This window comes from Tribolium castaneum, chromosome 8 (assembly GCF_031307605.1).
Source record: "Tribolium castaneum strain GA2 chromosome 8, icTriCast1.1, whole genome shotgun sequence".
NCBI classification, from domain to species: domain Eukaryota; kingdom Metazoa; phylum Arthropoda; class Insecta; order Coleoptera; family Tenebrionidae; genus Tribolium; species Tribolium castaneum.
The window spans coordinates 1069965-1087292 of record NC_087401.1 but is presented as its reverse complement, the minus strand read 5'-3'; the positions used below and the strand labels follow the sequence as shown (position 1 = coordinate 1087292).

Here is a 17328-nt window from a genome sequence, read left to right as displayed (position 1 = left end):
ACCACAGTCACCTCCGATCATCTCCCTCTTGTCTCAAACTTCACACTTCAAGGCCCCCAACCGCGACCCACGCACATCCCCATTTTCGATTTCAACAACACAAACTGGACCGACTTTCAAAATTACATCACAAACAACCTCCCACACATTGACGACACACTTGACCCCAACACCATTGACACACAAGTAACACAACTAACACAACTCATCAAACAAGCTCAAACACTTTTTGTACCCATCAAACACATTCCAACAAATCGCAAACCATTGCCCCCTCAAATCCTTGCCCTCATCCGAGTCAAACGCCGAATTTATCGCGAATTCGTGCAAACCAGATCTCCAGTCCTCAAAACTGTCTTTAACCGTCTCAATGCACAAATAAGACGTGACATCAACCAATTTCGTCTTGCCCACTGGTCAAACAGTTGTAGCTCCCTCGATTACCGAGACGGTAAAAAGTTTTGGGACAAATTCAATTCACTCACAGGCCGAAAATCTCACCCCATCCACCATTTGTCAGTCAACAACACCATTTTTAACACCCCACAAGACAAAGCAAATTGTTTTGCTGCTACCCTCCAAAACATCCACCAAGTCCCCAATGACCCACATTTCAACCAACACTTTTTTAACACAGTCACTAACAACACGCTCCGTTTCAGGCAAAACCTCCCCCGACTTGACTACGACGCTGACCTCGACCCAGACCCCGACCCAGACTTTCCACCCGACAACCCGGACTTGACCGCTCCAACCACCAACGACGAGATCAAAGCCCTCATTATCCGGCTGAGGAACTCGAAAGCCCCAGGACCAGACCAGATCAAACCCATTCTTCTCAAACATCTCCCTGACACAGCCATCACATCCATCACCACAATTTACAATTCTTGCTTCAATTCCGGTCACTTTCCAACCCCATGGAAAGAAGCCACCACCATCATGATTCCCAAGCCCAACAAAGACCCCAACAACCCACTTTCTTATCGTCCCATCTCTCTCCTCAACATTCTGGGAAAAATCTTCGAAACAATTCTTGCCTCTCGTCTCCGACACACTCTCGAAGAAAACAACCTACTGCCCCCTGAACAATTCGGTTTTCGCCCCCATCGCTCCACTTCCGACCCCACTTTCGAACTCTTCACCGACTCAACCCGGAGTGCCAATCTCGGCCAGTGCACACTAGCCGTCTTCTTGGACGTCGAACGTGCATTTGACCGTGTTTGGCACGATGGTCTCATCCAAAAATTTCTTTCCCACAACATCAACCTCAACTTCATCAAATTAATCGACTCTTTTCTCTCAAACCGCTCCTGCAAAGTCAAAGTCCAAAATTCCTTTTCTTATCCCGTCCCCCTTCTCTCCGGGGTCCCTCAAGGCTCCGTTCTGTCGCCCATTCTTTACATTTTTTACAGTTCTGATTTTCCTGTTTCAGATCTTCACCAGACCAAAACCCGCTTCTTCGCCGACGACACCGCCCTCTGGACATCCCGGACCACCGCCGCCTCAGCCTCCAGGACCCTGCAGCCCCTCCTCAACCAGATCTCCACATGGACTCGCAAGTGGAGAGTGAAGATCAACCCCACAAAATCCACCGCCATCCTCTTCAAACACCCCAACCTCACACGAAACAAGAAATTCGACCCACGCGACATCACCATCACACTCGACAACACACCCATCGACCTTGTGCCATCCACAAGGTACCTAGGAATCACCTACACACACACATGCTCACTCGACACCGACCTCCAGAACACGCTCAAGAAAGTCCGCAACCGATCCAACCTCCTCCGCCATCTCATGGGAAACTTCCAAGGGTGCCATTCCCGCACTCTTCTCCACACCTACAACACATTCATCCGACCCGTCATCGAGTACCGAGCCCCCATCTACGCATCTCTCCCACACACCAAGACACATCGCATTGCCACATGCGAACGACAAATCCTTCGCCGAATTCACCGCCTCGACCGCTTCCACGCCAGCAATTCCCTCCACCAGGACACAAACACCACCCCCATCACAGACCGTCTTCACAAACTCCAACAAAACTACATCAAACGCACACTCAACAACAACAACACAATTGCCCAAAACACACTCAACACTTCACATAAGTTTCTCACACGCGACAACACTCTTCGCAACCGAGTCCCCCGGATCCCCAGAAGAAAACTGCCCCATCCACCCACGGCGCTTCTCTCAGCGCTGTACCCCGACCTGCCCGACAATCTTCAACTTCTCGTTGAAGAGACGCCCCTCACAATGAGACGCCACTGACGACACCGACAAGACACCCACGACGACATCCACATCCACAGCTTCCTACGAGCCCCAAACTTCTCACTCTTTCACTCACCACCCGACGACACACACACTCCCACACAACATTCATCCATTTCCTTGACTGAAGAGGCCAAAAGCCTAAAACAGTCCGGACTCGTAGATTAAGTTATAAATATCTTGTATATATTTTATCAAAATCCCTTTTGAAATGTAATTTATTTTGAATAAACGTATTTGAATTGAATTGAATTGAATAGTGCACCATGATTTTAACTTGAACTTTCAAGTTGACAGGTATATTTTGTGTTTGTTGTGCGTATTACAGTTCGTTTGTGTCGTGTTTTTTTTTTCTTTATTAAGATTAGAAATATTAAAAAATATGCCACCAAAGACAAGCGGTAAAGCAGCGAAAAAGGCTGGAAAAGCTCAAAAGAATATTTCGAAGAGCGACAAGAAAAAGAAGCGCAGGAGGAAGGAAAGCTATGCAATCTATATTTATAAGGTATTGAAGCAAGTACACCCCGATACCGGTATTTCGAGCAAGGCGATGAGCATCATGAACAGTTTCGTTAATGATATCTTTGAACGGATCGCCGCTGAAGCTTCTCGTCTTGCGCATTACAACAAGCGTTCGACGATTACGAGCCGGGAAATTCAAACAGCGGTTCGTCTCTTGTTGCCTGGTGAATTGGCAAAGCACGCAGTCTCTGAAGGTACCAAAGCCGTCACCAAATACACAAGTTCAAAATAGAGAAGTTTTTTCTTTCATCGTTTAAAAAGAAGAAAAAAATGAAATCGGTTCTTTTCAGAACCACAATTAACATTTAAAAGTAAATAAAATTTGTTTCATTAAGTAAAAAATAAATCTAATGACCGACCACTCAAATCTAGATTTTTTTTTATCAATCGAAGCTCTTTTTAAATTAAATTTAAAATGAAACAGCAAAAACAAATTACATCGGTAAAAGTGCGACGCAAAAGAAATCAAGAAATAGCAGGAAAGTAACATCTCGGATTAATCAAATTCTTAACTCTCTTTAGTGTTTCTTCTATATGTCTTAATTTCATTTTTTTTAGTTATTACATTACAAACAATACTACATATTCTGATACGAATTCAATTTCACCTGAGGAATCGGAACCATTGGTTCTTCATTCCTGAACGCACCCTGGGCAGCCATGCCATGCCGTGTTGCCTTAGAAAAAAAAGAAGACGGCGCTCCGGGTTTTCCCCCGAAGTTATCCATTTGATGGAATCTGAAAGGAGCAGCGACGAACTCTTAAATTAGAAATTTAAAAAATATTTATAACATTCTCTCGTTTGTACATCCTTTTTAGTTTAATATTTAGTATTATATTTGGGTGCATAATTAAGACGCGGATTTCTTAAAATAAGTATAAGTTGTTGTGCTGTCATTTATAATTATTACATATTATAATGTCTATATTAGCAACGTAAGGTTGACGTTTCTCCAAAACTGTCACTTTGTCGCTTTAAAGCGACATAACTGAAAAAAATGCTTGTTCTCCCATTTTGTTTATTTTTTATTATTATTATTATTTTTTTTTTTTTGAAATCAAATGTCCAGTGATTTTTGTAACTAGCTATAGTTACTAGTAACAACGAGTAAACAGAAAATAAATAATTGCCAATTTTAATAAATTGTTACATGGTTTTGTTCTGAATATTATGGTATATTGTTAATACTTGGAGATTCAGAAAAAGTTTTGTGTATGTGTGTTGCGAGCGCAAATTTATATTGTCGATTTTGAGAAAATGCTTCAATCGACAAAGGTACAACTTTGCGCTATTAATAGGTACACTAATAGTTATTATTAATAATTATAAAAAATAAATAGATCAATAGTACTTTCCTCAAAGAAATTAACTAACAATTTATTATAATAAACAAATCTTTTATAGTAGATATCTACCCTAAATGTTTGTTATAAATTCGATTTATAAAACTATATACAAGAGTGGAATGATTAATTTATGGCCTCACATAGAAAACAATAATTTAGCAAAACAATTTTTTGATTACTTTTTACTATAACTACCTTTTTATTACATACACTTGGTTAATCGGGGTTTGGAATCCCATCCATGTGGGACAATTCTGGTAACTTTTTAAACCAAGTTTTTTAGAGCTGTGATATCTTGAAAATTTTCGTTATATTTTTTCCAGTGTATTTTTTTCTTAAATTGGAAAATAGACTAAAATTTACTTTTTTTAAATTGTCGTATAAAATCTAAAGAATTGCGCTAAAACAGCTCCTTACATTGTTCAGTTTTCGTTTTTCCGGCGAGCTTCTGTGCTCAGAAAATGTGTTTTTGTCAATTTTTTCCCATACCCAAAACTTGATCAAAGATATAATGTGTTTGCTATTTTAAAATTATTAATGCTTGAACTATCTCAGACAACTATTATTTCTAATCTTCCAATATCTTTTTATGACATTTCTACAGGAGAAGCATTCTTAGATTTTCTTGAACTTGATGCATTCTTAAGATTTGTATGGTTTTTTTAAATGTCCAAAATACACTTTCAACCATACTAGGCAATGAAAAAGGTATATCTAATGTATAGAATCTAAGCCACCCATCTCAGCCACTTGACCTGACCTGACCTGACCATACCGTCAGGAGTGAAAGCTTATTCTTTTTCTCCAGGAATTAGCGCCTCCGTTCTTAGATCGTGCACGCTGGTTTCCAAGACATCTTCTGGCCGCCTCCTACGGCAGATGATCTAGGTCCCTCAGCGGGCATTTTTCTACGTCTTTTCGTTTACGAAGAATCAGAGCTTTTCGAACATTGATTTCTTCCTTCTTCCCCCATTTTCTTAGTTTTATAAATCTCCTCTGTAAATTTCTGTACTGTTCTCCAATGCTCATTGTTCTCGAGCATTTTTTCAACTAGATTATCATGTATAAGTTTATTACTTATTTGTAATTCCCACTTCTATCGAATGGCATCGCGTTGATAAAACACATGTTTTCGAAAAACACATGTTCGGCTGTATCTTCCTCGTTGCAGTATACACAGCGGTCATCATCTGCTCGATGCATACGGTGTAGATATGACAGAAAAGCCTTATGTCCTATTAAAAACTGTATTAGGTAGTAATTTACCTGTCTCACAGGTTTTCTCCTTTCCATCTACCGACTTATGTTCGAGATAAGACGATGCGATGCGTCCATTTTCTTTTGGAACTGTTGTCCCATCTGGCTTGCCATGCCGTGATAGATTGCTCTATCACTTTATGCTTGTTGCCTGTTCTATCAAGTACCTTCCTACTGTCTTTAATTTGAAAGGCGATAGAAGCCAGAAGCGACCTCTGCTATTATCTGAGGGGAAATGCTTTTACGCATACCAGACTAGGTCTGGTTATGTGGGACTCGGTCGGTAAATGTGCAAGCCGACAATACCCACTAAAACCCCTCGCGTCACCTTAGGGATCGGAACCATTGGTCCTTCATACCTGAACGCACGCTGGGTAGCCATGCCGGTTTGCATGGCGCCAGAAGAAAAGAAGAGGGCGCTCCGGGGATTCCCCCGAAGTGATCCATTTGATGGAATCTGAAAAGAGCTGCGACAGATAAATGTGGCAATGACATTTGATGCTTACCAGATTCGGAAGATCTGAGTGAGAAGGCATTTTTCGATCACAAGAGAGCCATCCTTGGCCTCTTGCATCTGGACGGACCGTTTTCGTCGTAGTCAACGGCCTCTCGCACCAGGGGGTTCGGGTGGGCTTCCGCCTTCGAAAAGGCTCGCTCGGCGGTCTCACGGAAGAATTCCTCCATCGTCGGCATCTTCGCCTCTCGGTGCAATTGGTTGTTGCGAACAAACCACGGGGCGTTGAATGCTTGACGGAGAAATTTGTTTTGGAAAGTTTGTAACTTATGCATCCGAGTCTTACAGGGCGCGAACGCCCAAGCCACAGAAGCATAAGTCATGGTAGGTCGGATCACTGATTTGTACAACAAGAGCTTGTTGTCAATTGACAACGCGCTCCGCCGACATACGAGAGATCTCAGCATTCCCGTGGCTATCTTACCCTTCGCGAGTGCGTAGTCAAGATGTGGGCCGAAGGAGTTTCCTCTGCACACTTATAAGTTTTTGCTTATATTTCTTCATTTTCAATACCCCTCTCTAATACCCGACCCGACCCGACTCGACTCGACTCGACCCGACACGACCCGACCCGACCCGACCCGACCCGACCCGACCCGACTTGACCCGACCCGACCCGACCTGATCTGACCTGACCTAACCTGACTTTATCTTCTTAACTCTATACTTGTACTTGTACAATTATTCTCAAACCTTAAACAGATAAATAAAATAATATCTTACTATGATAATTACGTTTAGTCATAGGTATACGGATAGGGAATCAAAAGCTTTGTTCACGATAGCGATCGATGAGCTTGTTCTGGCATTAATTGCATGCACAGTACATATGAGAGAAAAACCTGAACTTTTAGTTACAGGCCGTCGTTCACGGTCGAGAATATAACCTAGATACCGGATCAGTTCAGAACCAGTCCAAACGATCTTCATGTTCATTCGATCAAAGATTTTTAGTTCTAGACTTGCGCAGTTGACGAAAGCGGTTTTGTCTTTGTTACTCTCGTGTTTTGGTGCTTTACTGTCTATTTTATTATTGAGATTTATTTAATATATTACTAAATCGAAATTATTTGTAAAATAACTTTTGTGAATGTGAAAATGAGTAGTTTTTTACATTTTACACTTTTTTGTACCAATGTTTCTCTTTTATAATTTTGTGATAATTTTTTGCGGTTTTCCGATTTTTAAACATTTACTGCATACTTGACAACGGTATATTATTGTTTGTGGTAAACGATAATCCATAGCTGGTTCAGAACCGCACATGCGCTTTAAATGAGTCTTGGACTAATTTAGGATTAGTCCTAAATATCCTACGCAAACAAAGCTAATATTATTAGTACAGAAGCTTTAATATTGGAAAGTAAAAACAAAACAAAAAAATAAATGTAATAGAATTAATAATAACTGATTAAAACAAAAAAAAAGTATTTATATTAAATACTTAATATACTTCCAAATGAAAAATAGTCAAAAAATGACAATTTTATGACAATGCTTAAAATGTTAGTTGCCTGATCTAGAAAATTTACGCATCTTTATTAGCTATAATATCTACAGATAAAGAAAACCATGTTTACTAATTTTTAAAACAATAATGAATTTGTATAAATCTATCTTATTCAAACAAATATTTCTCGATTTTTTAATAAACTTATTTATTAATTATCCTCTTCAATTTTAAAGTAACTCGGTGGCGTTCTGTAATGACTATTTCAATTTTTGTTAATAAAATAAAAATTTGTAACAAATATTATTTTTTTAAATATCTTCAAATTAACACTATAAATATTTTTTATAAAAAACATATTTGTTTCATCAAAAGTTGTAAATTTTTTATTGATTCAATAAAGTCTACAATACTTACTCGGTTTATGAATTAAGTAGATCAGCAGACAAATGATCTAATATTTATAAACATTTGGCAACATTTTAATTAACTTCTTTGACGTTGTGTGCTTAAGAATTAAAAAAAAACAGATTAAACTTAAACTATCTATATCTAGTAAACTTAATCTACTTAATCTATCAATCTGTCTTTCTATCATATTTAAAATTTTCATTTTGTATATGACTTTTTTTACTTCAAATCACAAAAAAAAACAGTTAGAAACACGTTTGTGCTTAACCAAAACATTACATACTTTTTTTTAATCTAAATGCAAAATAGATTATGATACGCCACGTAAAACGTTTCGAGAATTTAATCTTAGTTATTGTTGAAACATGCAATCAAATATTCGGTTCATATATCAAAAATCATCCAAATTAGTAAAAATAGATTTCTACCAAATTTCTATCTAATTGCGTAGGCAAATAAATAAAAATATTTTAGTGATAATTTTTAAATTATCTTCCAAGTTATAATTATTTTTATTTTATACGCGCGCGCCATTGTCGACATCGAAGGAAAGAGTTTCCTATTATCTAGGTATTATTAATTTATTAAAAAGTACCAATTTATTATTGAGTGCAAGAGAGAGAGAAAGAGACAAACAGACATTAGGTATATCTGTTTTAGTAGAATTTACAATTTGTGAAGTGTCACTTGAAAAAAAGCATCTCATATAAACGAAAGAAGTAAACTACATTGTCATCTGTTGTTGTTGTTGTTGTTGTTGTTGTTGTTGTTCTTTTCTATAATAATTTTGGTTCCAAGTTGAATTTTGGTTTTTACTTTAGGTAAAGAAAAACAAAACAGTAAGATGCAAACAAATAAAACCAAAGTATATTTTAACGTGTATAGGTTGGTAACTAACTACCTACATATTCTTCACTATAACACATTTTTGTGTTTGTGTAAAGTGACAGAATTTGTATTACGTAGGTGGATAGAACTAACTATTGAAATTGAAATTGAAATACAAAATTGATAAGTTTAAAAATAGTTTTCAGTGAATGTTGCTAATAGTTAGAACGTATAGATGACAACGCATTGCAACGAAACGAATCAAATTTGTTTCTATTTAGAAATGCATTTTATTTATAAAATAGAGTATTGTACAATAATGAAACATCGGTAAAGTTATAAGTATACTAAAACAACAAATATTAATAAAATAAACGTTTTTATTGTGACATTTTCTATCATACAACAGTTTACATCAAACGTTTGCATCTTCGAATGTTTTTTGAGATTTCGTTGTTTTTATCAAGACCAAAGTATAGAAAAAACTTTTAGAAAACATAAACAACTATTTTTTTTTTAATGTTTGCATTCAATGTACCCTAATGACTCCTGGGGCCCGTCATCTTCCAAAAAGTTCCGGTTTCGTAGTTGGTTTCGTTTCGTGCATCGACTGTTTTGAAAGAATTTTTCCGCACAAAAACAAAAGTATTTAAAAAAATTCTTATTGGCATTCGGTAGAGGATAGATTAGACTTTCGACAGACCAAAGACCAACTTTTCACGTTTACCCAGTAAGTATCTGTCGACGACGTCGCAGTTTGATGTTCTCTTTAACCGCGAATAAGTCGTCGGTACGGCGAGCGTCTGTAAGGACGTCACTAGGTCCTGAGAATAGTCGTTTCGTTGATATAAATTTCAGAATATATAGGAAAAATCTTTTTTTCAAAATTGGTTTTGTCGTCGGCTCGAAAACATTGACGATCGTCAAAAAGGAACGATGTCATCACGCCAAAGTCTAGTGTGAGGCCCCGATAATTTTAATGTTGGCGAGCGTGGTGTTTGTTTAGTCCGCGGTCGGGTTTATTTTCTAGGCAATAAAAACTTAGTCGTGGCGCGAAAATATCTTTAGTTTGAGCGCTCGTGTATTCGAATTGTGTTGGTTGGTTCGTTTAGGTTTATATTTACCTACTATATACTACCTATCAAGTATATATCTATTCTGCTGTCATAATAATAATACGAGAATACGAGAAAAAAATGGCAGACGTAGAAAATCAATCCGCATCGGCTAATGCTGCTGCTTCGACGACTTCACCTCAAGTTCATCATCATGCTAAAAAGGAGAAGAAAGCAAAAAATCCTAGCAATTCTAGTCGTGATCTGGCAGCGAGAAGATGTCTCATCGTCTCGCTCCCCCCAAAGCGACTTCGACCAAGCCGAAGCCCACGCTGAAGCCCCCTGCGACCAAGCAGAAAAAATCCGGTGAGTCTGTTGCCGATTTACTTAAACATCAAACACCAAAACCTCCTCCCCAAACCTTCGCTACCGCCACTACCTCCTCCAACATGCAAAATATGCAAATCCTTTCCCGCTCCCGCTCTCCCATCAACAAAACCCTTGACAAACCCGTATCCCCAATCTCCTCTCGCGAATCCAGCATGTCTGTTTCCGAGTCAGAATACAAATATACCGTCCGAAACCTGCCCCAACACATTGCTACCCAAAAATCATTCTATTCTTTTTTAATCACAACAATTAACCTCAGATCAATCTTAACCCTGAAAGTCAATTTTAACCGAACCGCGCTCCTAATTACTTCTGCCCCCATTACCCCAGCCATCATCAATCAATTCCGCACCGCATCCGGTGATGCCAACATAACTGTCGACCCTATTAACAAAAAATCCCTAAATACCCCATTCCCAAAAGTCCCTACATTTTCCGTTGTTATCCGCAGCGTCGAACACGACATTACCGAAGCCGATATCATGAACCAAAACCCAATCCTCAAAATTAACCGCCTCCACAGAATTATCTCCAAAAAAACCAATCGTCCCACCCCATTAATCCGCGTCATCTCCGACGATAAACCCACAATAGATCACCTTTTAACCCAAGGCATCACCATCTTTTCCCGCGTCTACGACTGCGAAGTCTCCCATCCACCTCCCCCAACTCCACTGCAATGCTCCAAATGCTTCCAACTGGGTCATGGCCCCAATGATTGCCCCAACAAACCCATTTGCCCCAAATGCCCCGAATCTCATCACCCATCCAAATGCACCGTCATTACAGCCAAATGCCCCTTCTGCCAAGGCTCCCACCCTGCATGGTCCCGTCAATGTCCAGTTATCAAAGAAACCCCCATTACCGAAAATACCCCATTCGTCCCAACAAAAATCATTGACCCCCCTTCCGAGTTTGCCGACCGAGACATAGCCGAAGACCCCGACAGCCCCCACTCTGACCCCAACCCAACCCAAACTCTCCTCCGACAAGTCATCGCTTTCTTTGCAAAAATTCTTTTCGACATTTTTCCCCTTCAGAAACCCAAAATGCAACAAATTATTGAACAAGCCTCCTTACATGCCTTTGAAATTATCACCAAAATTTCCCACTCCGGCCACCGCATCCGCTTCTCTTTTAATTAAAAATGGCTACTAACTTTGCATGTGTTAACATTTGCGGCCTTCGCCGCAAATTTCCCATACTAAAACACTTCCTCCTCACCGACAACATTTCTATTCTAGCCCTGTCAGAAACAAAATTTTCTCATCAAATTCACATCCCTCACTACACAACTTATCAAAACAACTCTCCTAACCCCCTAACAAAAGGCGTCGCGCTTTTAATCTCTAACTCTTACGCTTCTTCACTGCATGCTCTCCCCGCTCAATTTTCTCAACTAGAAGCCGTCGCCGCAAATCTTTTTATTAATAATACTAACATACTAATAATTTCTTACTACAATTCTCCAAACCAGCCTGTTTCTCTAGACCTCTTAACCTATGCATGCCAATTCCCTAACGCTCTCATTCTTGGTGATTTTAACGCCCGACACACAGACTTTGGCGACACGCACACAAACCCTAACGGACGCATCCTAAACACCGCACTTCAAAACCTCCCAATTTGCCGCCTCTATAACACAACCCCCACATTTATTCATCAAGGTTGCTCCATCCCCGATCATATTCTTGTTTCAGAACATCTCTACCCCCATGTGAACCCCCGAGCCAGAATCGGAACAACCGTGTCATCAGACCACCTGCCGCTCACGTCAAACTTCACATTCAACGTCCCTCAGCCCCCCGCACAGCCATTCACCATCCACAAGTTTACCCACGCAGATTGGGAAAAATTCCAAAACACCATCACCACAAATCTCCCAGAAGCCGCTCCAACCGTCATCCCCCAGGACATCAACCGCCAAATCTCCGACCTAACCAACCTCGTCATTTCAGCCCGAGACGCCGCTATTCCAACAGCCATCATTCCCAAATTTCGCCCCAGCATTCCTCCCGACATTCTCGGCCTCATTCGAGAAAAACGCCGAATTTTTCGACAATTTCTTCGCACCCGTGACCCATTTCTCAAGACCCAATTCAACAGACTCAACGCCCAAATCCGGAGAGACATCAATCAACACCGTGAAAACCAATGGATCTCCACCTGCCAATCACTGGATTACAGAGACGGTAAGAAATTTTGGAACAAATTTAAAACTCTCACAAAACAAAATTCCCCACAAACTTCCAACCTAACCTCAAACAACCAAATATTAACTAACCCGCATGACAAAGCAAATCTTTTCGCTCACACCCTGCACGAAATTCACCAAATCCCTAACGACCCTAACTTCGACAATAACTTCTTCATACGAACAACAAACAACATTAACAATTTTCGACGACGACAACCCGACCCAAACCCACAACTCCCCTTAAATGACGACTTTCTTACCAACGAAATAACCCCGATTGAAGTCAAACTTCACATTTCCCGACTAAAAAACTCAAAAGCACCCGGACCCGACAACATCAAACCCCAACTCTTAAAACACCTCCCTGACACAGCAATTCTTTTACTAACACAAATCTACAACAACTGCTTAAACTCCATGTACTTCCCCGCTGCATGGAAACACGCTAACACAATTATGATTCCAAAGCCTAACAAAGACCCCACTAACCCACTTTCTTACCGCCCAATTTCTTTACTAAACATTTTTGGCAAAATCTTTGAAAAAATTCTTAACAATCGACTTCGCTCCCTGCTCGAAAATAACAACCTTTTACCCCCCGAACAATTCGGTTTTCGCCCCCACAGTAACACCTCAAATCCAGTCCTCGAACTTCACACTGACTCCTCTCGTTTTGCCAACCTTGGAATCAGCACGGTCGCTGTCTTTTTGGACATTGAGCGTGCTTTTGACAAGGTCTGGCACGACGGACTTATCCTAAAACTCCTAAGTCTCCAAATTAACCCCCGATTTGTTCGCCTCATCGCCTCCTTTCTTACTAACCGATCCTGTAGTGTCAAAGTTCAAAACGCTTTGTCAAACCCAATCCCCATTCGCTCAGGAGTCCCCCAGGGCTCCATTCTTTCCCCCTTACTTTACATTGTATACTGCAGAGATTTTCCAATTTCAGATCACCCGAGGACAAAGACTAGACTCTTCGCCGACGACACCGCAATCTGGTCATCCCACAAATCTCCCTCAATAGCCGCCAAACGCATCCAAACCCAACTCCAACGCATCCAACAGTGGACCAACACCTGGCGCGTCAAACCCAACCCCACAAAATCCCAATCTATTACCATGTCGTACAAATGCTCCAGACGTGCCCTCTCTCAACCCATTCAACTTCTCCTCAATAATCAACAAATTCCCCATCTCAAAACCATCAAATACCTCGGAGTCACCTTCTCACACACTTGTTCTTTAGCCCCCGACATTAACGAAACCCTCAAAAAAGTCCGAAATCGCGCCAACCTTCTCTATCTCATCCGTGGCCGCCTTCACGGCTGCAGCCCCCAAACTCTTCTTTACACCTACAACTCTTTCATCCGCCCCGTCATTGAATACCGTGCCCCAATCTATGCCTCTATCCCCCTCAACCAACTTCTTCAAATCGCCTCCACCGAACGCCGAATCCTTCGAAAAATTTTCCGACTTGACCCCAGGTACCCCTGTCATCTCATTCACGCCACCACCGAAACCACCCCCATCTCCGAACGCCTCATTAAACTTCAAAAATCCTATGTTTCTCGCACCCTTAACGGCCCCAACCAAATCGCAATTCAAACTCTCCACACTTCATTCAAATACCCAGCTGCAAACCGTCTCTTAAACAGAATTCCAATTGTCCCCAAACAAAAATATCGTCACCCCCCTACTGCTCTTCTTCAGTCCTCCTACGATTCTCTCCCGCCAATTCTCCAACAACTCATCGACGAAACCCCACTTTCATTGCGATAACCTCCCAAACAACTTTCATTCCACCCCGACCAGATTGCCAGAACCAGGACCATCGCTCCCAAAACTCTCCACTCCCGGACTCGCCGCCCCCAGGATTTACGCCCACTTGCGACAAGCGCCCTAATTTTAGTTTAAGCCTAGATCAAGCCACATAATAATTAAGACACCTATTGTTAGTTAGTTTTAAGTTTATAAACTGTAATTAATTAAATATCTTAAGAAACCATTGTACTTGCTGAAAAGGCCTTAAGCCTCAGCAGCGCCAATTTCTATTGTTAATTAGACCTAAGTTTGTAAAAAAAACCATGCAGAAATAAAGAGATTTGAAAATGAAATGAAAATGAAAAAAATCCTAGAGCCAAACCTTCTCATCCTCCCACTTCCGAGATGGTCAATAACGCTATTAAGGGTTTAAAGGAACGTGGTGGTTCTTCTCTTCAAGCTATAAAAAAATTCGTCGCCGCCAATTACAAGGTAGATGCCGAGAAAGTTGCACCATTTATCAAGAAGTATCTAAAAGGCGCCGTCGCTTCTGGTTCTTTGGTTCAGACGAAAGGTAAGGGAGCTTCTGGATCGTTTAAACTTGCTTCCTCGTCCGCCTCCGGTGGTGGTGCAAAGGCCAGAGCTGCTGCTGCTGCTTCTGCTGCTAGAGCTGCTGCCGCCGCGGCAGCCGCTGCTACTGGCGAAAGAAAGAAAAAATCCTCAGCAGTTTCAAAAGTTAAAAAAAACACTGGAAAACGTTCCGCCGTTTCGGCACCAAAAACCGGTAAGAAACCATCTTCGCCAAAAGCGAAAAAAGTCGCAGCCGAAAAGAAGAGCGTAGCCGTCGCGAAAGCAAAAAAGGCCGCTTCTGTCGGCGCTGAGAAGAAAACAACCGCTGCTTCCTCTACAGGTAGAGCTGTTGCGGCAACAGCTTCATCAAAGCCGAAATCACCTTCGAAAGCAAAGAAATCAAATAAGGCCGGTCCAACGAAGAAACCTAAGGCACCGAAACCAAAAAGCGCCAAGGCTATATCTGCTAAAGCGAAGAAATCTCCTGCTTCTCCTAAAAGAAAGAAGTGAGCTATGGCAATAATCTCATTTGTCGTCGTCTTCGTCGTCGTCGACTACGAACCGATGATGATGATAATGATGATGATGATGATGGTGGTGACGTCCTGGATTATCGACTGTTTAAGGCCGTCGAGGGCATACATAAATGGCCCTTTTCAGGGCCACAAATTAATTTCTATACAAATAAAAAAAAGTTTTCACACCTATCTGCATATACCTAAATCGAAATATAATTATTAATTTATACAAACAAACAAACGATAATGTCTGTAGGGTGTCGGCGCTAAAAACGCATTATCCCTCCTCACCTACCTAACCACTTTTATGACTTTATTCGATATTTAACTTTACTCATTTTTATGGTACCTACTTAAATAAATTAAATTCTTTTGATGCCGCCGCCGTTCTTGAAGTACCGATCAATTAAAACGATTTGTTTACCTACCCTTAACCAGAGCGAACAATCATAAATAAAAGCATCATTGTTTTTATTGTTTGACAGAGTTTAAAATTCATTATGATCCGCGTACTATTACTTTAATTACTGTCAATATTGCGAAACATTTTCATTTGTAAACAATTTTGTGGTTCTGAAAAGAACCGTTTTTTTTTTTGTTTATTTTTTCATTTTAAGCTCGTTCTCCTCGAATACGTCTTGCCAGTTGGATGTCTTTAGGCATGATGGTGACGCGTTTTGCATGGATGGCACATAAATTTGTATCTTCAAAAAGTCCGACAAGATACGCTTCACTCGCTTCTTGGAGTGCCATAACGGCAGAACTTTGGAAACGAAGATCGGTCTTGAAATCCTGGGCTATTTCCCTGACCAAGCGTTGGAAGGGCAATTTACGAATCAACAGTTCGGTGCTTTTCTGATAACGACGAATTTCACGCAGTGCCACTGTACCGGGCCTGTAGCGATGAGGTTTTTTCACTCCTCCAGTGGCGGGTGCGCTTTTTCTTGCTGCCTTAGTGGCAAGCTGTTTTCGTGGAGCTTTTCCACCGGTCGATTTACGAGCAGTTTGTTTGGTACGGGCCATTTTTTTGACTACTTCTTTATCCCTCAACTACACATACACACACATAAACACCTACGTACGTCACTAACAACGGCGACGGTTCATATGACCCTGCAACAAAATTTTTCGCCGTATTTTATTAACTAGGGTGACACTATGCGTTATCTGATTGGTCAAAAAAGTAACTTAAGAGGCGGAGCGAAACTAAACTATAAAATGAGTTGACTAATCTGGCGAGCAGGTAGTTGTTTTCGACGAAGCAGTCAAATCTGTGTCGTTTTCTTTTGTGAAACAAAGCTTAATTTGAATCAATAATCATTCAAAATGACCGGTCGTGGCAAAGGTGGAAAGGGATTGGGAAAAGGTGGAGCAAAACGTCATCGTAAAGTTTTACGTGATAACATCCAGGGCATCACGAAGCCCGCGATCAGAAGATTGGCACGTCGTGGAGGAGTGAAACGTATCTCCGGTCTCATTTACGAAGAAACCAGAGGTGTCCTGAAGGTATTCCTCGAAAACGTCATTCGTGATGCCGTCACCTACACCGAACACGCAAAACGTAAAACCGTCACCGCCATGGATGTCGTTTACGCTTTGAAGCGTCAAGGGCGTACACTTTACGGTTTTGGCGGTTAAGTTTTTTTTATAACCTATGTTTTATCTATGAGACTACGAGGCGACGACAATACCGGTATACCAGCATTGTTTGGTTTTTATGTTTCTTCCTCATCGTTAGTTACATCAATCTACTCTCTACTATTCATCGCATTTTAATTTTCGACGAAAAAAAAACGGTTCTTTTCAGAACCACAAAAATATTTCTAAACAAATGAAAAAAGTACGTATCACAAGGCTCTCAGTTAAACCACCAGTATAATAAATGTTTGATTTCCAAACTGTTTTTATATTTCTAGGAAATGTAACAAATAAAGTTGTGTGGTTTTTATGACTTTGTTGTTTAATCAATCGTATGCTTTTCCTTAAAGGGATGAATTTTGACTTTTCAGAGATAAATAATAATTACCACTAAAGAAAGAAAACATCAAAGCCTAACCGATATACATGGATTAGCTAGCCCCCCACCGGCGCGGCGTGTAGCTCGCCGTCTAGGAGAGGCAATAAAAATTTACCTGCTTTTAAACTATTAAGAAAATAAAACATCTTGAGTGCTCTTTTTTTTTTAAATCGTGCAATAAATTTTTGCCAAGTTTTATGTAACT

The 17328-nt window shown here is 40.5% G+C and overlaps 1 protein-coding gene across 1 annotated transcript; it reads left to right on the top strand.

Moving 5' to 3' along the window:
* Positions 1-16353: 16353 nt before the first annotated feature.
* LOC135266967 (histone H4) lies at positions 16354-17053 on the top strand. The gene has a single exon (XM_064358462.1). It carries the CDS (start codon positions 16433-16435, stop codon positions 16742-16744), a length of 312 nt encoding a protein of 103 aa, XP_064214532.1. The 5' UTR covers positions 16354-16432; the 3' UTR covers positions 16745-17053.
* The last annotated feature ends 275 nt before the right edge of the window (positions 17054-17328 follow it).